The sequence below is a fragment of the Rhododendron vialii genome, chromosome 7a, assembly GCF_030253575.1.
Source record: "Rhododendron vialii isolate Sample 1 chromosome 7a, ASM3025357v1".
Taxonomy (NCBI): Eukaryota; Viridiplantae; Streptophyta; class Magnoliopsida; order Ericales; family Ericaceae; genus Rhododendron; species Rhododendron vialii.
The window spans coordinates 11,326,400-11,350,508 of NC_080563.1; the positions used below are offsets into that span (position 1 = coordinate 11,326,400).

A 24,109-nucleotide genomic window follows, 5' to 3' on the forward strand; every position below is an offset into this window, starting at 1 on the left:
TAAATTATCTTTGCGAAAAGGAGGGAGTATATCATTAACTTGTTTAATTATGTAGGTTATAAAATAGGAAAATGCTAGGAACACATCAATGTGTCACACCTCAACCACATCTCTCTCATCTGTATGTGTGAAAATTTCACAATAAATATTGTTACAAGGTAGTTTTTTTTTTTGCTTGGCATTTTTAGAAGGTAGTTAGTGAGACCCATTTCGAAGTACAATTTTATCTCTCTCTACCTTCCACTTCTCTCTCTCTTTCTAAACCCTAGCCGCCACATCAACGATTTGTCATTTGATCTGTAGGGTCATGTTCGTTTTAGAATTTAAGATTTTGAATTTTGGGTACGTAATGATTGGAGAGAGACAGTGAGAGAAATGGAAATAATAATTAAAAGAAAATTTATCGGGGACCGTGCACAGAAAAAAATCTAAAGTCCAAAAATCCCAAAGTGAACATGGTCTAGGAGTTTTGCCTTTCATTTTCTCATAGAGTTTAGTTTCGTTTTTGGACGAATATTTGTTTACAGATAGGGTTATTTCACAGACGATGTTGTTTTACAATGATATTCGTGCCAATAGTGCATGTACACTACATTGTATTTTTGACAAGCCAATTCATGGAGGCTTGTCATATCTTTAGTTTCTTTGAAAATTCATTTGTGCTATCATACTTGGTTAAAAGTTTATCTATCATCTAGGTATTTGTTGTCTTTTATCATTGGCTAACATTTTATCTCTTTTGAGACTGTTAATTGAATATACAGAAGATCGCGAGTGCCGACTTTTGCATTAGACTCAACGTCTGAGTAGAGATGAAAGACATCGACTGCATCGTATTTTTCTCGTTTACAAAGGATTAGTTTGGCTTTGTCCAATAATTTTTTGTAATGAATTCCATTATGTAAGTGCACTGAGCTATTACTAATATAATCTTCTCAATTTTTGACCAAAAAAAAAAACCCCATAAACCTAATGTATCGTTTTATCCATACATAATTTCGTCATTTAATCAACTGTAAAAAAAAAAAGGTGATTGGTTTGTTTAACATGTTACATCGTAACAAAAAAATAAAATACTAAATTCAAATTGAAGTTGCCACAGACAACCCGTTCGTTTTGAAATTTTAAATTTGAATTTATAAATAACGAGTGCAGAGAGAAATAGAGTAATAATAAAAAATAATGGTAATGATTGGAGAGATATAGATAAAAAAAATAAGAGTAATGATTGAAGAGAAATAAGATAATAATTAGAACCTAAAATTCAAAACCCTTAAACGAACGGGGTCAGAACTACTAATGCCTCTTTTGGATGGCTACTTGAAATATATTTTTCAATTCAAAAAATACTCATTACTCATATTTTCAATCATTACTCTTATTTCTCTTTCTACTCATTATCCATATATTTAATCATTATTCTCCTTTCTTTTTCTATCTCTATCCATTCATTACCCACATCTTTAATTATTATCATAATTTCTTTTTTCTCTCATTACCCAAAAATCAAATCCAATTTTTTACCCATATCTTTAATTATTATCCTAATTTCTTTTTCCTCTCATTACCCAAAAATCGAATCCAATTTTTTTTGAAAACCCATCCAAACGAGGCATAAGTAGGAGTACTTTGGACGGAAACACCCATGCTCAAAATGGAATCGTTATTTTGATCTAAAAAAGAAAATGCACTTCCACGGTGTGTTGGAATATTTTCCCTTTTCTCACTCTATCCATACCTACAAGCCAGTTTACCAAAACAAGCAACGAGGTAAGGTCTTGACTTCCAAGTCTTTCTATAAACACTCAACTCCATTTGCATACTCTACTACTGACTCTAGTAGCATTTGCTTTTGTATATATATTAGGGTTCCAGAACAGCAGGAAAAAAAACATAAATCCCTTCACTCCATTTTCCCGGAAAAATCTTTCCATTCTAGGGTTTCTGACACCCATTTTCCCTACTCCCAAACGAGAGATCCTCCCCCATCTGCCCTCTCTCGATCTCCACCTCAAAGATCTGGAAAACCCAGAACCGATTTGGTTTGACTTTCCTCTTTTGGGTGAGATTCCCAAATCAATCCCCCCATCATCACTACTTCCTCTTCCTACTTTTAGAAACCCTTTCTGGGTTCTTGATTTGGCTGTGGTTTCTTTCGGTTCCACACGCACACCACCCCCCCTCGAATTAATCTTGATCAGCTACTTGTGGGATCTGATTATTTGTGTTTTTTTTTTCTTCTTTCTTGGGGTTTTGTTTCATCTTTTAGAGGTATTGCAAGAGAAAATGGTGAGAGGGAAAACCCAGATGAGAAGGATAGAGAACACATCAAGCAGGCAAGTGACTTTCTCGAAGCGAAGGAGTGGGCTGCTGAAGAAGGCCTTCGAGTTATCGGTTTTGTGTGATGCTGAAGTTGGACTCATAATCTTTTCCACCACTGGGAAGCTGTATGAGTTCTCTAGCTCCAGGTACCTTTTTTTTTTCTTTTTTTCTTTTTTCCATTTCGATACATGTTCACCAGATCGGTCATTCTTCGCTGCACCGAAATACTTTCCTTGCTTATAATCGGCCCAAACTAAAATAATAAAATCATCATCCTAAAAGATGTTCATTTTGATTTTTGTGTATGTTGGGTTCTTTTCGCGAACTAATTTTTTTAAAAAGAAAGAGATTCCAAATCAGTAGTTATTTTAGATGGTTTACCTGTATACACTGTATATTAACACAAGTATACGTACAAAGTTAAATAATCGTACGTGTAAGGTACGAAAAATATTTTGGATTTTTGGGGCTTTTTTGGGGAGAGAAAAGCTTTTTTCTATTTTGAAAACGTGATTCTGAGTCTCTGTCAATGGAGTCTAGTTTGCTATAGCGTTATGTTATGGCTAAATCTTATTCCTTTTTTCTAATTTTATTTTTGGTACATAGGAATGATAATCTTATTCCTTTTCTCGTGTTAAGTTCACTGATGTTTTTGTTCTTCATGGGTCTAACAATTGATCCATTAACATTAATTCCTTTCTTCATTTTTGAGCTCCTGGTGTTTTTTTGTTTATGATTCTAGGCCATCCTTTTTTTTTTTTTTTTTTGAAGAGCGAAAAGGATTTTGTTGATCTTTGGAAACAAATTCCAAAGATTAAAAAGATTCTAAGCACAAGGCATCAAAACAGAGCAAAAGCTTGCCGACAGCGATAGATATTTCTTATTTTGAGAGGCGATTCTATGGCATCATCGATGTTTGGGTTTTATTGCAAGTTAGTAGTTTTTATCCCAATTGCCCCAAAAAATCTCTTGGTTGAGCCCTTGAATAACCCATATATGATGTTGATGAAACCTAAATGGCTCGGCTAAGAGCATCTCTAGCCCTTACTCAAAACTAGAACCAAATGTAAAGTTTGGGTAAAAACACCCAATATCCACCTTCAGCCCTAGAATCAAACTGATGAGTTTACTCAAATCCTTGCCCAAATCAAGGGAGACCAAAACCCTTACCCTTACCCAAATTTCCTGAAAATATATATGCGATTGGAGTGGACGACATCAAATCAAGTTTTTACTCAAATTTTGACGCTAAGTTGAGTAAGGGTTTGGGATGCCCTAATAAAATCTCGAACAAGTAATTTACCCCAAAAAAAAAAAAAAAACATCTCAAACAAGTAATTAAACTTAAGAAAAACAAATTATGGTTTTGTAATAATTTAGGTGCTCCAGAAGAATCTATAAATATCAATCTTCCCTCAAATATTTTTCGATTTTTAAATTTCAATTATGGGTATCATATTTCAAACACCAAATCTTAGGACGGAAATATAATTGCATATGAAAGAATTAAAATAGCAAAACACCAAAAAAATAAAGTGATAACAGCAAAACCTGGTGGATGGCAGCTATGAAATCTTATTTTTTAAATTGTATTAAATAAGATAAGAAAATATGCTTTTTGAAGATACATAGAGGAGTACACTTTTGGGGTCCGATCTCCTTTGTTCGAAAATTCCTTGACTCCTTGGCAAGGAATTTTTCGGCCGTTCGATTGTGTGATTTTCCTCTTATGCCTTATATTCAACTGCCGAAATTATTTTCGACACAGAGGCACTGTCCTAGATCTGATCTCAGAAATTACTAGGAGTCTTCAAGGCGTGATAGTACATTATTAAGAACAACTTTTTTTTTGGTACGACCTGTCGATCTCAGAGCTTCCCATTGATTATCTTGAGGGTTCTTTTCCAAATCCAACATCCTTTTCCTTCGCGGGCCTGAGTGTTTGCGTAATTCTATTTCTCTCCGTACAAGGAAAAGATAATGGCACACAGATCACATACTCTAGAAAGATTTTCTATTTTTTTATTTTTTTGGGAACTGACGAAAAGAAGATAGAGACAGATGAGACCTAGGATTTTTTCAGGTTTGCAATGCCCATCTTTAATAGCTTGTGATAAATTTGTAATGGTATTGCTATTGTCAGCTCAGTGGACTGACGATAAGTGTACTAGAAGATGAAAATACGTATTTCTGTGTACTTTTTGCACCATTGAATATACATTCACACATTTATTATTATCAGCCCATTAGACTGATTTTAAAATTTTCCAATTTGTAATAGTACATTCCTTATATGTGCATACATACCACATAATTTGAATCGATAAACGAACCAAGTTATCTCAACTTGTGCTCGTGTTCGACACGCTAAAAAATCCTTGTTGGAGATTGTTTTGTTACAAGACAAACCAAACTTGAATATTTTGTAAAACTTGTTAAGTTTTCAAACCGAGCTTGAATGGTCTAAAATTGGGTTCGATTAGTTTATATAGTGTTTAGAAGTTTCAAGTATCTTGAGATCAAGTTGTCAACGGTTCCAATGAAACATGTTTTGTAAGATCACATCTTCTGTTAAACAAGTCAATTAGATGACTCGATGGAAGAAGTTGAAAGGAAGGGAGGTCCATCTCAGGTAAAGCTGGAAAAGGGGGATTCTTTGGATTTGGGGTTTCTAGCTGGTTGGGGGTATAACTTACCAATGAGGGGTTTGATGAGGATGTTGCCTCCTCCAATACTATGAGCCATGTGGTTGGTAATCAGAGAAGATGGGAATAGTATTCCTGGAGATGGATTATCCCTTGATGCTAGTCATAAAATATTAAAATGGAAAGGAGATTGAGAAGGTCGAAGAGAGGGAGATTAAAAAGAAGAAACTTCTTGTGGAGCTTGGAGTTAAGACCGAGAAATTGAATCTTAAAAATAAGAAGGCCACTACTTCTTCTTTATCTTTTGGTGACATCTGTAATAGGAATTTCATTCTTCTGAAGGGAGCTCTTAAGGCGATGGATTTAGGTGCCATGTTAAATGTTAAATCTGGAGGGGAAAAAACTTTATTTTAAAGAAATTTGTTGAAATGGAGTAGGAAGAATTAGTGGAAAGGTTCAATGCGTCTTGATGATTTGGAGGGAGATGTTGACTTGGAGGAAGATGACGATTTTGAGGTTTGGCAGTTTTGGTATGTTCTCTTGGTCGTCGGTTTTGTTCCTTTGGTTTGTTTTTTTGAATTTCGGTTTGTTCTTTCGGCTTTAGGTTGTTTGGGGTGTAGGTAGTTTGGGTTGTTTTAACGGGCGTGTGATTTTTGTCTTTTGTTGTGGTGTTTTGGTTGGTTTCTTGCCTTCTTTTGGATCTCGGTGGCATATGGTGTGCCCGTGATATGTTGAATTTTTAAAAAATCACGTCCACTCATTGATGACAAGCCAGTCTAGCCAATGTGATTCGTCATCGGACCACTACCACCATTGCCTTGCTTCCTCAAAGGACTATCGCCACCACCATTGTCGGAACCTGAAACAGAGCTCGATGATGAAGGAAAAACCAAGAGAAGGGAAAAATACATAGAAACTCTCAAATCTGAGATTGAGAGAGAAGACCTTCACTAAAAAAAGAGGGCTTATTGGAAGTGAGAAAAAATGTCGACCATCTCTTTGGAGGAAGGAAAACACCCATCAGAGGTAAAGTCCTCCCCTCCTGCTGTCGCATTAGGGTAGTGAAAACCCTAGGGGTAGGATGGGGAAGGAAGAGAGAAGGCGGCTCTGGTTTTTTTCTTAGAAAAAGAAGCTCTCAAGTGGGTTGAATGAGCGTTTGATGTGGTTGAATTTTTACTCACAATACCCATGTTATGAATATTTCTTGACGGTTGGATCCTTTAACAGATAAATCACACAAATTCTTTCTACCGTATTGCTATGTTCTAAGATATAGGATGCTAATCTTCATCCAAGTTTCTTCTTGTATTTTGAGTTTGGCTTCCTACCCTTTGTCGAGTTCTAATAAATTTTGTTGTCTATCAAAAAAAGAAAGATAAATTTTGTTGTCGATGTACCCATACCGAGCACGTATTTCAGTTTCCTAAGATCTAAGAGAACGTGACCCACACTTGACACTCGTACCAAACTACCAAAGCCTAGCTATGTAATCTAATTGGAAATTCGAATGTGATCGTTGGTAGATCCATTAGATCTGTTGTCTATGCTCTACGGACGATCTTTCATGTGTATGGGGGACCCTTGACATTGGATAAGGGTGTGCAATATGTGTCAAATATTTTACGGTACATTCGCCCATAAAACATCTGTAGTTACTCGAGCTGAACATAGTCTTATCAATAGAACAAAGGGAAAACGATTATAGCATGCATGATTTGTTAGAAACTATTCTGATCATCAGAAAAACATTTTCTATCTAGAGTGTCCAACGACCCTCTTAGTCACCTGTGCTAAGTGTAATGAATTGCCCACTTCCATCATGAGGTTAGTGCTGGTTAAGAAACTTTTCATTGATAGTGTGAGTTTAATTTCCTAAATGGAAGGAAACATAAACGTTTTGAAGAGATCCCTTGCCTAGCATTTTGTGTAAAGCCTATGATCTCCATTGAATCAAGGTACTGAAGTCATGCATGGGTTAGTTAAGACCCGTAAATTTAGAGAAGGTGAGTTTGGTAATCAACTTAAACTGCAATGGCTAGAGGTTAGTACGATCTGTATTTCGCTGCATTAACTCGTAGGAATAGCGTCGGACTTCTTTTCCATCATGTCTCCTAAAATCAATTGGTATTAGCGACTGCTTCAATTAAGTTTTTTATGACATTCGATATCGGACCTGCAAGTCTATTTTTAGAGCGGTCGCAAGGAGTGACATTGTGTAACCAAATTCATGGGGACATTCCGGACCCAACAATCCCTCCCTTACGATAACGCTCTCGCGACTCGAACCCATGACTTTCTCGCTCTGATACCACTTGTCGGACCACTTTTTCACCATCTCTTCTAAAATCAATTGGTGTTTGTGAAGATTTCAATTAAGTCTTTTATGGCAATTGACATCGCACCCGCAAATCTATTTTTAGAGCGGTTGTAGGGAATGACATTGTGTAATCAAATCCATGTGGACAATCCGGACCCAACAAATAATACAATTTATCTTACATGTGGTATTAGAACAACTCTTAATAAGAACTGTATTTTATGGGATAAGTATCGGTGGATGTCCCTGTCCGGCTTAAAGGTGTTGATCTCTTTGTAGACATGTCTATGTGCAATTCATAGGTTGTGTTTATGGCACGTTTGTGGCTTTGCAAGACTAACATCACATGGTGCTTGAAATGAAATTACTGCTATTTCTTTTGGATTCCATAGCTCATATTCCCTCACTGCTATTGGCATCTAGAGAGCCCAAATTTGCCTAAAAAGCAGTTTCATATATTCCATTGCTGTTTTTAGTTTTTCTTTTTTGTGTGATTCTGGGTGTTTGTTTTGGTCGTCGGTGTTTGGCTGTGTTTTGTTTCGGTTTGGTCTAGTTTTATCTCCAGTTGGAGGCGGTTTTTTGGATGGTTTCTTTACTTTGGAGGTGTTTGGTTTGGGCGTTTTTTTCTTTTGGTTCTTAGTGCTCTAGCTGGCTTCTTGCCTTCCGGGTCCCTTGGTCTTTGGCGGCATTTTGTCGTTGTGTCCCTGGTCTGTTCATTCTCTTCAAGGATAAATAAATTTCTTTCATTGAGATTGTTTTTTATAAAAAATTTGCCCAAAAAGCAGTTTAATAAATTTGTAAATTACAGTTTCTGCCATGGGTTTTCATTGACATTTGTTCAGAATCAAGACTTTGATCAACAAAGACAATACAAACAAAGAAACCAAACTAGGCTTTACAAAGCATTTCAGCAGAAAGACCCCAATCTAGAATCAAGCCTAGGTTCTTAGCAGTCCTAGTCACCAACCTCTATGAACTCATGCTAGCTTTAACTTCCTCCACAATCAATCTTTCCAGAAATAATACATAGAGGCAGAATTTAACTCTTGCAGCAGTCTCTTTCTCATTCTCCCCCTCTATTTGTCCTGCGCAAGGGCCTCAATTGTCATTAGGAGGTCCTTAATTTTGAGGTGACTTAAACATCAATAGAAGTTGGGTACACGCGATGCATGTGCAAGTCGATTTTAAAATACATCCAAATGACACGGTGATAAAAAATATAGATCGAAAGAGGGAATAAATCAAATTCAACTTTATAAACTTATTAGCTATGTTCCGCTAAGGGTTTTTAAGAAATAAGTTCTTATTTGCAATTTTCAAACTTAAAAATAATGAAATTACAAAAATAATTTTTTGTGCAATATGAGATCTATCAAACAAGATTCATATTGCACAAAATTATTTCTGTAATTTCATTATTTTTAAGTTAAAAAATTCCAAATAAGTACTTATTTTTTAAGAACCTCCACCTAAAGGTTAAATTACTAGTAAATCTGCAGTGATTATTTTTTAGGCATTGTAGCCATTCACATCATTTACTAAAATTTCTTTTGTACTCCACTACTGTGTGGTGGGAGTTGTATTCATGACTACTACGAAATATTCTACTCTACTCTAAAATGCATAGATTACTCGAATGAAGCATCTATACTCAAATTATTATGTGTGCAAAAAGAATTTTGAACATTAATCTTGGGTTGAGATTCAATTCTTGAAGCTTAACGTTCAAAGTGAGAGCATTTGGAGTTCTTTCTCTAACATTACCGGTGAAAGATTTTTTGAAGACCCAATAAAGTTTTTGCTAGCATCCTAGAAGGAGGGATTTTTTAAACGACAATCGGTTAGTTTATAAGTAACGGAAATCTGCTTTCCTTGAGGTTAGTCGGAGGAAGTACGTTTTTTCTCAGCTTCTATTGGTATTGGTCAAAGGTTTACTAGGTCGATATCCAAGTAATTCCGATGTGTAGCGTTGGAAAGCTTCAAATAAAGGTCATGAGATACATGCAAGGGACCAAGATCGAATTACAAATTGATTTACATGCATCCCAAGCATGTGCAACTGATTGGTTGTTTAGTTTTGGACCCTAGGATGGTGTAAACATCTCAAGGTGTTGTTTACGTAGAAGGCAATAGTTAGTGGGTGCTATGATACTAGATAGCATGTAATAAGGGTTTCCAGATTGCCGATATCAATTCTGAGAATATTAATTGCTGTGACTGTTAGATATTTTGGATCATATGAGTTTTGTAGCTCTGTTCTAAAACTTATTCCATTTGGCTACCACAATATCAAGTTGTGAACAAACACTTACCGCCCCCTTTGGCTAGCTACCTAGGCGAGAAAAGAAAAAAAAGGGGTGTGGTTTTCTTTATTAGTGTTGAATATGCCAAAAGCATGATGATTTTCTTTCTAGTTGATGTGAATTGAGGGACACAAAAGTTTGCGACATTTTTTCTTGTTTGATTCTTGTTTTGCTTGCGTGTCTCCGTAACAATTTCATTTTGCGTATTGCGCAAAAGATCAAAGCTAATGTTTCAAACGTTGTCTTGTTTTGTGGAGATCCACCACAGTATGAACAAGACAATAGGACGGTATATGAGAAATGCCAAGGAACTAGGAAATGGAAAACCAGCAATCCAAGACAACTTGAAGGTCAGCACTCCTTTCGCCTTGCCTGTGCCAGTGTTAATTTTTCGCAATAATTGCCATTTTAATGGAAGCTTTCCATGACAAATTGCTGTGTCAGTGTCAAAGGTTTGGGTTCAAAACAATTATATAATGACTTGGCATATTTGGTTAGTTCATATTTGGTATTTGAAAAGGTTTGATGGTGGATACACATGTTCTTGGAGGTCTATACAAACTATGTGCTCAAGTCATTTTGTGTTTAAGTGGAATAAAAATTATTTTGGTGCCTGCTGCTTCTCTACTAGTCTCATTGGTCATTATTGAGTTGAGTAGCTTAACATTCATATTTTCAATCAAGTGTTATCAGAGCACCGAGGTTAGAATTGATGGCCAACGGATTTCGGCAATTTCAAGTGCCTTCACTTAAAAAAGATAATTACGGCAATTGGTGTGTTTGTATGAAGCCAACATTTGGTGCAGAAGGCTTGTGGGATGTCGTAGTCAAAGGCTACGAGGAGTCTCAAAATGAGGATCGATGGCCTTTCTGAAAGCCCAAACGGATGTTTTGGAAGGCTTGCGGAAGAAATGAGACAACAAAAAGCAGCTGTCAAACAAGCTGCAGCATTCACATCTTAAGAATCGATACACGATTGTGGTTCAAAACGTTAATTTTCAAGAATTGAAATATGCAGATGAGAGATAGTACCATTATTTGAGGTATGCGCATCAGAAACTCCTTGCAAAGTATAAGGCTTGAAGAAACAATTGAAAGATTGTCTCGATTCAAGTGAAGAATCATATGGACAAAACATGGATTAGGAAGTTCTAAATTAGGTGTGGGTATATTGGGTATAGTACTTGGTTAGATTCATTGCGTGGTTTAGAATTGACCTCCTCCTCTTCTTTTTTTTTCTGATTGGCAAAAAGATTTTATTGAGAAACTTGACAAATGGTATATCAAGAAAAGAAATAAAACACCGAGAATTGACCAATTACTTAATTCTAAAATACTTAAGATATATGCTCCTCCTTAATTTAGAATTTCTTAAACCATGTTCTGGCCATACGATTCTTCACTTGGATCGAGACAATTTTTCAACTCCTTCAACTTGTGCAAGGAGTTTCTGATGTGCATATATACCTCAAATAATTGTACCTCTGATCTTTGCATATTTCAGTTCTTGAAAATTAACGTCTTGACCCACGATCCAGTATTGAATACTCTTAAGACGCCTAATCACCATGAGTGTTGCAGCTTGCATGTTCGGCATCTTTTTATAATGGGAACACTCTTTTTTCCCCATCTATTTTCTGATGCCAATTTCCCTTCTAGGTGTTTGTAACTTTATTTTTGAACTGGGTTGTAAAAACTTGCAATGTTTTCAGTAATGATGTATATGTACACGGACTCGGATACGCGTGCGTTTTGAAGTGTCAGATTCGTCTTATTATCATTTCCAGGGCGCGGGAACACTGCAAAATACTTGTGTTTGCACAGCACCACAGATCATGCAATCCATAACATGAAAGTTCTATGCATACTTCTATGATAAACTTGAATTTTAATCGTCTTTGTTATCGAATAAATGTATCATGCGCAGGATAGACGGCACTTTCATCTAAATGTCTCGTCAAGCAGTGACCAATGCAAAAAATTGGATGATCGGATGAAAGTAGCTATGTGATTCAAAACGCTTTTGTTTCTCTAAAAAAAATAGCTACATCGATGTTGGATATGAACTGTAAGGGTAAATGTGCTCCTATCATATATGCACCGACTTCTGATCAATATTCAATATGGGCCATCTGATCAAAGATGAGAAGAAAGTGAAAGGACCCGTAATGGGCCCAATAAGGGCTCACAGTACGCGTGCTGTGCGTAAATGCACAACCCTTATTTGCAGAATCTGGTATTCAAGGAGATTGTAGTGACTCACGCACAACGACTGCTCTGTGTGCAGGATTTGAAGGAAGCAGCTGTTTCCATGTCAAAGAAGATTGAATTTCTTGAAGTCTCTAAACGGTTCGGACCACTCTTTATTTTGAGACCTTTATTTCTTCTTGCAGCATTCCCCCCCCCCCCCCCCCCCCCCCCCCCCCCCCCCCCCCTTTCTCCGTATAGCAATCACATGGCTAATTTCGACGTAAATATGTTAATGATGTTCAAGAAAGCTGTTGGGAGACTGTGTGGAATCTTGCTCCGTGGAGGAGCTACACCAAATAGAAGAACAGTTGGAGACCAGTTTAAGCAACATTAGGGCAAGAAAGGTACGTTCAACCGTGGCGTCGCGCCTTTTAAGCAAAAATTATGGAACCCCATTTAATATGGTTGATGTTACTCTATGATTGATTATTTGCAGAATCTGGTATTCAAGGAGAAAATCCAGCATCTGAAGGAAGAGGTAAATTTGCTTTAGTTTAGAGCAAATAAACATGTGGCTCTAATATTATTTCTGGATTTTCGAATCCCGTTATTATTTTTGTTTGTGTGTTTGATTCAGGAGAGAATCCTAGCGGAAGAAAATGCGAAATTACGGGACAAGGTGAAGTATTGCATTTTATACTTTTTTTGTGGTGGAATTTAGATGAGATATGTCGTAAAATAATATACATAACCACAAATGAAATTAAGTCCATATTCAAAGTGTTAAAATATTTTGCAGGTTCCGCTTTGAGTCAGTGTTGTGCTATTTAGGGCATAAAAGAGTTGAATGAGTCGAGCGGTGGATTGTTCAAGTTTAGTTTGAAAATTTAATGAGTTTTGAAACTATGTTCAAGCTTGACTTGTCTATCAAGCGAGCCGATCTTAAAAAGAGCTCTAAATGAGCCGACTACGTACGATTTGGTCGATTTGAAGGTACATACGTTGTAACCATGCCAAATTATACTTTGTTCAAACTTGATTTGAAAGCTTAACGAGGTTTTAAAAATGTTCAAGCTTGGTTTGTTTATCTAATAAAGGTATCATAAATATTACTCCCTCCGTTCTATTTTGTTTGTCTACTTTTTGAGTTTTTTGTGTTCCAAATTGTTTGTCTAGTTTGACAAATCAAATGAAAATATCCTATGAGATTCCTACTTTGCCCTTGCCTTTTGAATTGATGTGACAAATTCAATTTTATTTGAAGGGCATTCTTTGGAAAGTTCAAGTTCAAAAAGTGTAATAATTATGCTCATTTAATAAGTTGGATTTTGTAGAATAGACAAACAAATCAGGACGGACGATCAAGTGAATACAAACTCTAGCTGTAATAACCTGGGTTATTAATCGGTTCTAATGCTATTTCAAATCTTACAATTCGGAGTAGCTTGAGTACTAGCATTACTTACTGATCATACTACTAAATTTATTGGATTCTCTCTTGCAAATTCTAGACTGGCATAGTATGTTGTATAGCACGCTCAAAGCTTGCCCGAACACCCTAGTTTTCAGAAAAACTACGTTGTATCTTGTATAGCAGGCCATCGGTTATATATAACCGCGGTTGATTCTTCTTCAGGTTGAGAACCAATTGCCTCGGCGCCCGTCGATTACACTGCAACTGGGTCAGAGAGAAATTCCAGAAGTGGATACAGGATTGTTCATAGGACCGCCCGGCGAAATAGCGGTTAATTAGGTGTTATATACAGACATGGCTTCCAGAACAAGTTGCGAAGCTGAGTTTCTATTGAAATTGACAGGCAATAAGGTTGGATGGTCGGACGTCATAGAAATACATGATTTGTTTGTTTGAGTCGTCGTACTCCCTCCTCCCTGTTTCACGACTCCCTCCACCGCAACGCTCAATCACATCGTCTGCCTCAGCAATCAATGATCCGGATTTTAAAAAGACTCTTCATGGGAAGACTTCTTTTAAAATCCGATCGTCCGAAATACTTTCGGACAGTGAAATTGAGAGCGGTGGGACAGCAGTGAGGTGGGGTAGACTTTCTCTTTGTTTGTTTAAACTTGTGTGAAGATAAGACTATACCACACGGAATTGTTTTATAACTAATTAAATCCAACTGCAATAATTCGTGGTGTTAAATAAGTATTCATTTTTCTGTTATTGGTGATGTAGTTTTTGTTTCTTTCTTTACTTTTATATTTATATTTGTATACTATGATGGATTGAACTTGAAGTAGGACCGGTACTGTTGTTTGAGAAGCATTTGCGTCATTTGTAAAATTATTTGTTATTCCCGAAATAGGGTGACAATGAGTTTATGTGCTCCTTCCATTCCGTCCCGTAAAGTTGATTCGTAGTTTTGTAATGACCTAACTTTATGAGACGGAGGTAGTTGAAAGATAACTTACTTTTTTCCATTTCTTAAAGAAAAAGAAACACCCGATCTTGTGCGAAACACTTTCCCTTGCGTTATGAATTCTTGAAAACAGTAGCATACTTATTTTTAGCCCGTTCAAAATACTCCGTACTAGATATTGGAGGGCTATCGGCGTTCTGCTAAGGAAATTAAGTACTCTTACTTTGGGGGTGTTTGGGAGTATATTTTTTTGCTTTTCATTTTCAATTTTTTGTCTTTTTGGTTATGATTAGAATGTATTTCGAATATGGTAGAGTGTTTGGATAATATGTGCAAAAATATTTTATAACAGGAATAGTATTTGAGAGATATGTGATGAAAAAGAATTATGGGTTGATTTTTACAATATTGCCCCTAATTATTTATTATGGTATATGATGTGTATGAATAATAACTTAATTAATTTTCTTAAAGTTATATTGTGAAATATGGTTTTGTTCTTGCGTTTAACAAATATATGTATTCCTTAATTGAAAGTCTCCCATTTTTTCCTAATTAGAAAGAATCAAATATTTCCAATCAAGTAAAAAGAAAAAAAGAAAAAAATTTAGCATAACAATTGAATTAACTTAAATCCAACTAAATGCCAAACACACAAAAGAAAAACTACGAACCAAAATTAATAAAAAAAAACATACTCTTGCCAACTAAAGAAAAGAAATAAAAACAGCCACCTGGATTTGAGAGGTGGGGTTAGGTTATTACCCAAATGAGAGGAGGGTATTTTGGTCTTTCAACACATTTTGTGAAAATGAGAAAATGCAAAAAGTACCTAAGGGCCTCTTTTTCACTTCTGCTCTCTAAACCTCAAAAACAAAAACCCATTCTCCTATAATGCATTTTAAAAGAACCTGCCAAACAACCGAAAGGTGAATAGGAGAAAATGAAAATGTGAAAAGGAAGCATCCAAACAGGCCCGAATTCATACAGATAATGAAGTTTTGTTCATCATTATACGCTAAATTTGAAAAAAAGAAAAAGAAAAAAAAGAAACGAAATCTTCAAGTTTTACACTGAATTATGGAAAAGCATAAAATGACAACGAATTCCGTGTCTTCGTTGAATTCGTATGGTTTACACAATTACTATATACCGGAATTGATTTTAGCATCACTCTATTAAAAAATGTAACCTTTGTTTTTTCTTTATTCATGTATTATCACAATACTGTCCTTCCTAATTCATCCGTCTTAAAATTCATGTCTCTCTTTGGGAATCCAACATGTTGGAAAAATACCATAATTAATTACTCTTCAAGGTGTACGGGTTTCTAACATTACCCTTCTTTTTTGACATGGAAAAGTAGCATCCGAACTTCGATCGATTTCTTTTTCCTCCATGCTCGGTTTTGTCTGGTTTGGTATTAGTCAAATTTACAAAATATTCAAAAGAGGGATAATGTATCATAATTTTAAAATGAAAGGAGTACATTCTTTTTGCATATACAAGAAAATTAAATTCTACTAGTAATTTTACATGAGAGAGAGAGAGAGAGAGAGAGAGAGAGAGAGAGAGAGAGAGAGAGAGAGAGAGAGAGAATAATGGAGGATTCACGTCGACGTGTACTAAATTTCAAATTATAATCTTATAAAATTCTTTTAGTCGAAGTTTGTGTAAGTTGGTTCGAACACTTCATCATGACCGTCTTATCAAAAAAATCAGCAACCAACAATTTTCTACTCCATTTCTGTCTTAATTAGATCATCTTCAATCCACTTGGTTAATAAGCTCTGCTAGCACAATTGAGACTAGTCTAGCCCACTTTTAATTCTTCGCCTCTATGAACTCTCTATATGGCTAGACATGTCTCAACTTAATTTCGCTTCCTATATTTGCATATTTTGAAAGAGGTTAGGCAAAAAAAAAAAATTATGCTTTTAATTAGGCGAAATATTTGCTGAAGAAAAGAGGCGAATTAAATATGGATTAAGATTAGAGATGCTAACATTCTCCCTAACTTTTTGGTATTTTTTCGTTTCGATATTTTTGTTCTTCTTTTCTGAATTTTTGTTGAATTTCATGTTATGTTTTTTAGATTAATTATTCGTTTCGACGAGAAGAGTTTAAAAAGTAGAAAAATATGACCAAAAAATTCACTAAACATGAAAAAAAAACCAAACATCTGGTAGTTTTTGTCTAAACTTCGGTTCACAATTTTACTTATTCCTCAGGTCGAAACGAATAATTAATCTAAAAAATTATGAATAAAAACATTAAAAAACAGAAAAAGTAAAAAAAATACAGAGACAATTTAACGTTAGGGAGAATAGGTCCTAATTCTACGACCCCAGACCGTGGAACATATTTAACCTTCAAAAACGTCACAGTACCCCACATTAACCTTCGAAAGCGTCAGTGGTTTCCATTTCAAGGATTTTCCGTAGATAGTAACCGGAATCGAACCTTAAGACTTTTATCTAAACACGGTTGCAATTTATTAAAATCACGACTCGCGATTCGGTCATCGAATTCAACGTGAATCGCTCCAGACCGTGCACAGCCCTGTACACAGTTGCAAACCAGTAGCTATGTATTTCTGATGAGTTGAAATTTGTTTGGTCACAAACCGAACTCATGTTTATTCTGGGATCTAAGCTTCTCAGATTTTTGTACAGGGATGGCTAGTTTTCCTAATTTCCCCTTCAAACATCTTTGGTGCCAGTGGAGCAAAGGAAGCGGGGACGAACGAAGAAGGTAAATCAACAGGTGGATCGGGCTAATGCTATGTCCTGCATTGTGTTCTTGTGTGTTTATTGAGCTTTCTTCACTTCAGCAGTTCAGCGGCATGCGCTTTGCTCCCTTTTATAGAAGAGAGAGTCCGTTGTTTTGAGAGTGAAAAGCAAGCGATAGAAAGGATAGTCGCGTGAATGTACTTCTCCAATTAGACATACCTAGGCTAGGAATTGGCCTTGTTCGTTTTGGAGTCTCAAAACCTCTGGGCACATGCAGTCTCCAATATATTTTCTCTATCTATCTCTCTCCACTTGGTGTTTAATCAGAATTATCTCCATTTGATTAGCGGGCATTCAACTTCAACCGCGTTCAGGAAATTTGAATCAAGAATTCATGACTTGGTGGGTTGATAAAGGCCATTGCTCTCTCTGTCCTCAACTCTAGAGAGAGATAGGAGTTACAACCTTGCCCTGTCCACATGTCACTTTCCTATTCGCCAGGGTGATTTACACCATTATCTCTTCTGTTTCTGAGATGATTTTGCAGGATGCCTTATCTTATAGTACCTTTCACGTGCAACTATAGTAGCCAACTAATAACTAGTACTAGTATTTCATTTTCTCTCTGAGTTGAAGGTGTTTTTTTTTATCGGCAAAGAAAATTTCATTATCTGGGGCGTCGAGTCGAGACCAGAGCGGAGTGGGCCCGGCGCAATGCAGCGGCTGTATGTATCTGTTCTCAAACCGCCCTCTCCTTCTCTGTTCTGCTTCACCACGAGAACCATCTAGCTCCCCCTTCGCCATTTGATTTGTGTTTGTTTTTCTGTGGGGGGGGCCTAGACTAGACAAGGTGCGCCTTTGCATCTTTTATGATGGTTGAGAAGAAATAAGGAGAGGAAAGGTCCATCCGTGTAGAATCTGATAGAAATTCGAAGGACCCAATTCGTTGGGGTTTTCAAAACTGGCTTCGGGGCGAAACGGATGCTCATTTTGCAAATGCGAAGTGGTCGGTTCGGGTGGCGGGTGGATAGCAAACCCGATCCGATTCGACCGGTGCTCACCCCTCCAACTAGCATGTTAGCAGTCAAGGTGAAGTCTCTCTCTGTCCCTTTCTGTTGTTCTTGAATAATGAAAAATGATCTACCTTGTGTTTATCAGTTGCATATAATTTCCAACGAAAAGGAGGTACATTTAGAATTAGAGGGACGAAAGTGATACATAAGTGAAAATTCAGAGAATACTGGTATAATTTACCAATAGAAGTGTCCAAAAAAGAAAATTTCCTGAAAAATTGGTCACTTTCCATGTGTTGTTTTGGGCATGTGAATGCTAAGGAGAAAATTTTCGGCACCTTGTGGGTACCACGTGGTGCCAGAGTAGTCCATCCGGACCATCCAAAAGTGTGTTGAACGATTCACATTGAAACCCGCTCTCACCCCACCGCTCTCTCTCATCTTTCTCTCTCCAAATTCAAACCGTTCAAAATCTAAATGGATAGTTTGGATGTGCTGAGTGGACACCACGCCCACCTAACACTGAAAAATTTCTCGAATGCTAAGAGTAAAGTCCAACCATTTCTATTTAGCATGCCAAAGTCATGATTTGACAACTTTTTTTCCGCAAAATCGGCATGTGAATGCTAAGGAGAAAATTTTCGGTACCTTGTGGGTACCGCGTGGTGCCCGAGCAGTCCATCCGGACCATCCAAACGTATGTTGGACAGTTCACATCGAAACCCCCTCTCTCCTCTCATCTCACCGCTCTCTCTCATCTTTCTCTTTCCAAATTCAAGCCATTCAAAACTTAAATGGACGGTCTGGATGTGCCGAGCAGACACTACGCCCACTCGACACTGAAAAATTTCTCGAATGCTAAGAGCAAGTCCAACCATTTCTATTTAGCATGCCAAAGTCATGATTTGACAACTTTTTTTCCCCACAAAATCTCATGGGTGGTGCCATTTCTCCTACATCATCTAAAAGCCACAGCCACTAGATTTGTATTGAAATATGAAGTGATTTTCATTAAATGATTTTGATCTGAGATTGCCAAACGATACCAAAATGGTACGGCAACATTCCAACGATGGGAATTTCTCTCTCAGACCCTCTAAAAATCTGGATCGACTTGTTCGGCAACTTGAGAGTCTCAGGCTGTGCCAATATGCAAAAATATTTGTGCCGTTAGTAGTTTTTACGTAAAATTTTTATTCGCTTCACATTAGAGGTTTTCTGTGGGCATTGAGAAATTTGGCATAACAGTAATGTGCACATAAATTGATTTGGGTCTCTAGGCCTGCCCTCTCTGATGCCATTTGGCTTTGATTTGGAGGCATGATTTTACAACAAAACGTCCTTGTAACTCCTCGGTTTTTAGAGGTTTAGGGGGGCCACTGTTTTAGTGGTATTCTGAGAGCAGCCACTTTGTGCATATGTTGCCAAAGGTTAGGTCTATCTCCAATCATCCCCCGCCCATACCCCCAATGATTGGGGACTAGATGGGTTATGTTATGTTGTTGTTGTACATAGAGGGAGAAGAGACACAATCTGAAAAAATTCAGAAGCTTGCCTCTACTGGTAATGAAAAAAAAAAAAAAATATATATATATATATATATATATGCGTATGTATAAAAGCAAACAACCTAAGATAACGTATGCTATAGATGTGTAAAATTGATTTTGTGATTTTGATTTTTTTTTAAAGGAGTTTTGGGATTTGAATAAACATTTGCTTAGGTTGTTGGGGGAGGGGTGTATTTTGTGACTAATCAAAATAGAATTTAGTGTTTTGAGTAGTCAATTTGCTGAGAATGCCATTGAGGCTGTTAGAGATGCATTAACAAATACTCTTTCTATCCCAAATTGTTGGATACCTACGAAAAAATGTGATAAAAAAATACTTTCGCACATCATTTTTTAAATTTCTTCGCACCATATTAAAGAGCTCTTGATACTTTAATTTTGGGTAAAAAAACTTAAAAAATGATGCTTGAAAATACTTAATTTTCCAAACCAAAAATTGCATGACTATTCGTGAAGGATGAGTAATTTGGGAAGGAAGGAGTCTATGTCATTGATTTTTGTCTATACTGTTATGTACTACTTCCTCCGTCTCTTTTTAATTGTCCACTACGGTTTTGCGTGCATTTTCAACGACTTATATCTCTCAATATATATTACGTTTTATGTTTTTGAAATCATTCTCTCACAGAAAAAAATGAGCTTTATCAAACAATATCTATATTGTATATTTTTAGCAATATACGTTGAGAGATATAAGCCGTTGAAAATACACGCAAAACCGTAGTGGACAATTAAATAGGAACGGAGGGAGTATAACTAATGAAGAGTATACCTGTGTAAAAAGCAGGAGAGAGAGAATACCACTGTCAAAAAGCAAAGCCTTTTTTTTTTGAACATGGGGTGGAGCTATACACGGTGTTGTGCAATCTCAACTGTTTAAAAGTATTTCGGATGGTCAGAATTTTAAAACAAATTCTTTCAGAAAAGAGTTAAACATCGGACCATTAATTGTCGAGACGGACGGTCCGAATGGTGCACGGCACGGAAGTGAACCGCACCGGGTTTGATTATGGTTACCATTGTTCGCGTGAAAAAGAGAAGAAATGAATTGCTTGAGGTCTGCAGTTATTGTTTCTGAGTAGCAATGTGGGTAAGGAGTTGAATTGTGTACTACGTACTACTATTTTGTCCAGACATTAACCGCCCATAACAGGTCTTAAGAAATTAGGAAAAAGATCAATAAAGGGGGGCAATTTCGAAAAATACTTTTGTGACACAGCTTCAAAAAAATATCATAACAAACGGTGTTCTCCCTTCATATATTACTAGCACTTATAACCCAAGATGTCAAGCGAAAAAATTGTCATGTGAAGTAAATCCAACCAAATGATCAAATGCTTAGGTGTCATTTGACATCTTCTCTCTTATGTCAAATTTGACATGTTATGTCAAATTTTTTCTTTGATTATTGAACCCCCCCCCCCCCCCCGCTCTCTCTCTCTCTCTCTTCTTTTTTCTTAAATTTTTGAGTCTTTTTACTTTTTCGACTCATCTCATTGTTATGATCCAATGATTCAAAAAATTTGACACGAAATTGTAAATTCAAAAAAATAAATAAATAAAGACGGAAAAAAACAATACAATTGACTGATTTAGCCAAACTAAACTTCTTGTGTGATGTCAAAATATTTTAGCATATTTATAAAGCCAGAGTCCTGCAACCCGAAACACCACGTGCCTTTGGACCACCACCGCAACATGTCAATCTACAAGCAAAATGAAGTTTTGGTTGTTGAAGCAATCTTTCTTCAACCGGACGAACTTCTACGTGCCTATGCCGACACGCATCACCCTCTGGCTTTTTCAACAACAATCTCTCTCCCCTTTTTCTCTCTCTCCACGTTTTACTCTCTTGTGGGTAAAGCAAAAGCAAAGAAAAAAACCCAACAAAGCAAAAGTAATGCCAGAGCCTCACCGAATATAACTAACTTTTAGGCCGAAAAATCAGCCATATATCCATCTGTTGTTGTTTTCCTTGGTTTCCTGAGAAATTGGAGGAAAGTTCAAGGGATGGGTTGCTTGACCAATTACCTTTTGCTTCCATCAGAGCTGAAGCCCACCTTCTCACTCCCTCACCAGAAACATCTACAGAGTTCACTCGTGATCTGCAGAAGAACAGTCAAACCCAAGAACCAAAAATCTTTTGTCCCTGTACTTTTCTCTCCCTTTTATTGGGTTTTCTTGAACTAAGAGTTAATCAACTGATTTTGTAATAAAATAATGGAAAACATGCTCATGTTATGCATAATTCTTGTGTTGATTGGAGAATTTTTTATTGGAACAACAGGTGGCAAGGTTATTTGGGCCAGCTATATTTGAACCTTCGAAGCTGAAGGTTCTATTCCTGGGAGTGGATGTGAAGAAGCATCCAGGGAACCTTCCTAGAACTTACACGCTCACTCATAGCGATATAACCGCTAAGCTCACTCTTGCCATCTCTCAAACCATTAACAACTCCCAGGTAATTGGTTTTTTGGCCAAAATTAACCAAAACCCACTTCAATTAAGTTGCTTTGAGTTGATTTTTGGAAGGATTTTTAGATCTGCTTTGTCACTAGAGCAATAAACAGAGGAAAACAGGGGATTCTTGATTTAATTTTGAACAGTGGGATGTTGCTTCTTTTGGCTTCTTTCTTGTGAATCAAAATCCAGAAAGCCCAGATCAAAAATATCAAATTACAGTTGAATCTATTGTAGTTGCATGTATCAAATTTGGATTTCATTTTCTTCTTTAAATTTTAATCCAATACAAGATTAGGAAACAGAGGATTGCAGATTTTGTTGACTTTGAACCTAGCTATGATTAAATTTCAAAAAAACCTTTGATTTATTTTATTCACGCCCATCACGTGTTTGGAAAATATATTAAAATTTTCAGTTTTAACAAAGAAGAAATGACTTTTACTTGCAGTTACAGGGGTGGTATAATAGGCTCTATAGGGATGAAGTGGTTGCAGAGTGGAAGAAGGTGAAGGAAAAAATGTCTCTCCATGTTCACTGTCACATAAGTGGTGGCCATTTCCTGTTAGATTTGTGTGCTAGGCTCAGATACTTCATCTTCTGCAAAGAACTCCCCGTGGTAAAATTCAATCCTTGTCTCTCAATATTAATATAAACGGTTTGAGTAAATTTTAGCAGTAAATTATTCATGTTTGGTTTGATTATTTACTAGTGGATGTTATAAGGTGTTCAAGATTAGTTTGCTCATCAATTGAACCAAATCAGCCAACCAAGAGTCGAGTTCATGGAGCTTAATTATTTTCAACAGTGAAAATTAGTTGAACTTAAGTAGTGAATTGTTTAAGTTTTAGTCTACAATTTAACAAGTTTTCTAATGTATTGAAACTTAGTTTATCTATGTCATACGAAGCCAATCTCAACAAACCGAACACATGACAAATTTTCTTGATCAAATCGAGATTGACTATACACGGGCCGCTCATTTCATCAATAAACCACATGTGGTTGACTTATTTGTTGATATCTCTCTGTAGTGCACCATTCTAGCGAGTCACACGAATAACACGACACGAGTATGAGCAGGTTTTGAAGGCCTTTGTTCATGGGGATGGAAATCTATTCAACAGCTATCCAGAATTAGAAGAATCTCAAGTTTGGGTATACTTTCACTCCAACATTCCAGAGTTCAACAAGGTGGAATGCTGGGGTCCTCTCAGGGAGGCTGGAGCACCTTCTGGTGGGCTCAATGGATCCACCCAACTGGACAAAAGGCAGCAAGAAAATCCATCAAGAAACTGGGAAGTGCCAAAGCCATGTGACGAGGACTGCCGCTGCTGTTTTCCTCCAATGAGTATGATGATTCCTTGGCCACAAGATGACCACCCATTGGAGGCCTTGGGGACCCACCAAGCCTTACAGGAACAACAAAACTTGGGAAGGTCTGGTGGGACTCTCTGATTGCTTTGTTTCCCATCAAAAAGGTGTTGTAGGGAAAAAGTCATCAAGAATTAAATTTGCACAAATTGTTTTTTTTTAAGTTCTGGGTGGTGGTAGAAACCAGAATTTGCTGCACATAATTTTCATAGATAGTGATGGAGTAGTATATTGTTGTCCCTTCATTTAGATATTTAAAGTTCTATATTGGGACGTATACTACAAGGGGGGGGGAAAAGGGTTTGATTGTTACCCCGCTCGGAACAAATGTCTCTCAATGCAAGATTGTTTATTTCTTTGTCTTTACATGGATTTTAGCTATGTTGACTGGTCCATTTATTCCTAATTATAGATTTTTTTTTTCCGGAAACAAGAATTCACAACCATAAACAAACCAAAACGAAGGACACGCTGGTCCTCAAAATACAAGAAGCGAAAACAAAATACAAAGAAAAAAGTAAAAAAAATAGCTGGGGTGTTGGAAGCCACTGATGATCTCGTAGAAGTGGGTGGAAAACAATGACCTGCATCCAGTTGTAGCTTGTTCTCGCTGCAGTCACTGCCACAAAACGTCTTCACCATTGACAACTGCATCCAGTTGTAGCTCGTTCTTGCTGCAGTCACCGCCGCAAAACGTCTTCACCATTGACAAGCTGCAGTCGCCTCCGCAAGACGTCTTCACCGATGTCAATGGGTATAGTTCAAAAATCTATCGCCTAAGAAGATCAAATCCAAGAGCCA

The 24,109-nt window shown here is 36.8% G+C and overlaps 2 protein-coding genes and 1 non-coding gene across 5 annotated transcripts; all 3 read left to right on the forward strand.

Annotated features, from left to right (window-relative positions):
- The first annotated feature begins 1,651 nt into the window (after positions 1-1,651).
- Positions 1,652-13,962, forward strand: LOC131331844 (MADS-box protein SOC1-like). Of its 2 annotated transcripts, none has more exons than XM_058365785.1 (8): positions 1,652-1,770; positions 2,270-2,468; positions 9,856-9,937; positions 11,875-11,936; positions 12,082-12,181; positions 12,274-12,315; positions 12,415-12,456; positions 13,414-13,962. In XM_058365785.1, exons 1-8 carry the CDS (start codon positions 1,686-1,688, stop codon positions 13,528-13,530), a joined length of 729 nt encoding a protein of 242 aa, XP_058221768.1. In that variant the 5' UTR covers positions 1,652-1,685; the 3' UTR covers positions 13,531-13,962. The 2 variants fall into 2 exon arrangements, with proteins under 2 accessions (XP_058221768.1, XP_058221769.1); XM_058365786.1 differs by lacking the exon at positions 1,652-1,770 and adding an exon at positions 1,787-2,062.
- A 3,515-nt stretch (positions 13,963-17,477) lies between these two features.
- On the forward strand, positions 17,478-23,606 carry LOC131331846 (protein STAY-GREEN homolog, chloroplastic-like). 2 transcript variants are annotated; one of them, XM_058365789.1, is made up of 4 exons: positions 17,478-17,979; positions 21,762-21,935; positions 22,386-22,553; positions 23,018-23,606. In XM_058365789.1, the coding sequence occupies exons 1-4, from the start codon at positions 17,872-17,874 to the stop codon at positions 23,390-23,392; spliced, it is 825 nt and encodes a 274-aa protein (XP_058221772.1). In that variant the 5' UTR covers positions 17,478-17,871; the 3' UTR covers positions 23,393-23,606. The 2 variants fall into 2 exon arrangements, with proteins under 2 accessions (XP_058221772.1, XP_058221771.1); XM_058365788.1 differs by lacking the exon at positions 17,478-17,979 and adding an exon at positions 20,667-21,625.
- On the forward strand, positions 19,132-19,242 carry LOC131334952 (small nucleolar RNA snoR100). The gene has a single exon (XR_009202352.1). It is a non-coding gene; the product is annotated as a small nucleolar RNA snoR100 (small nucleolar RNA).
- Positions 23,607-24,109: the final 503 nt, after the last annotated feature.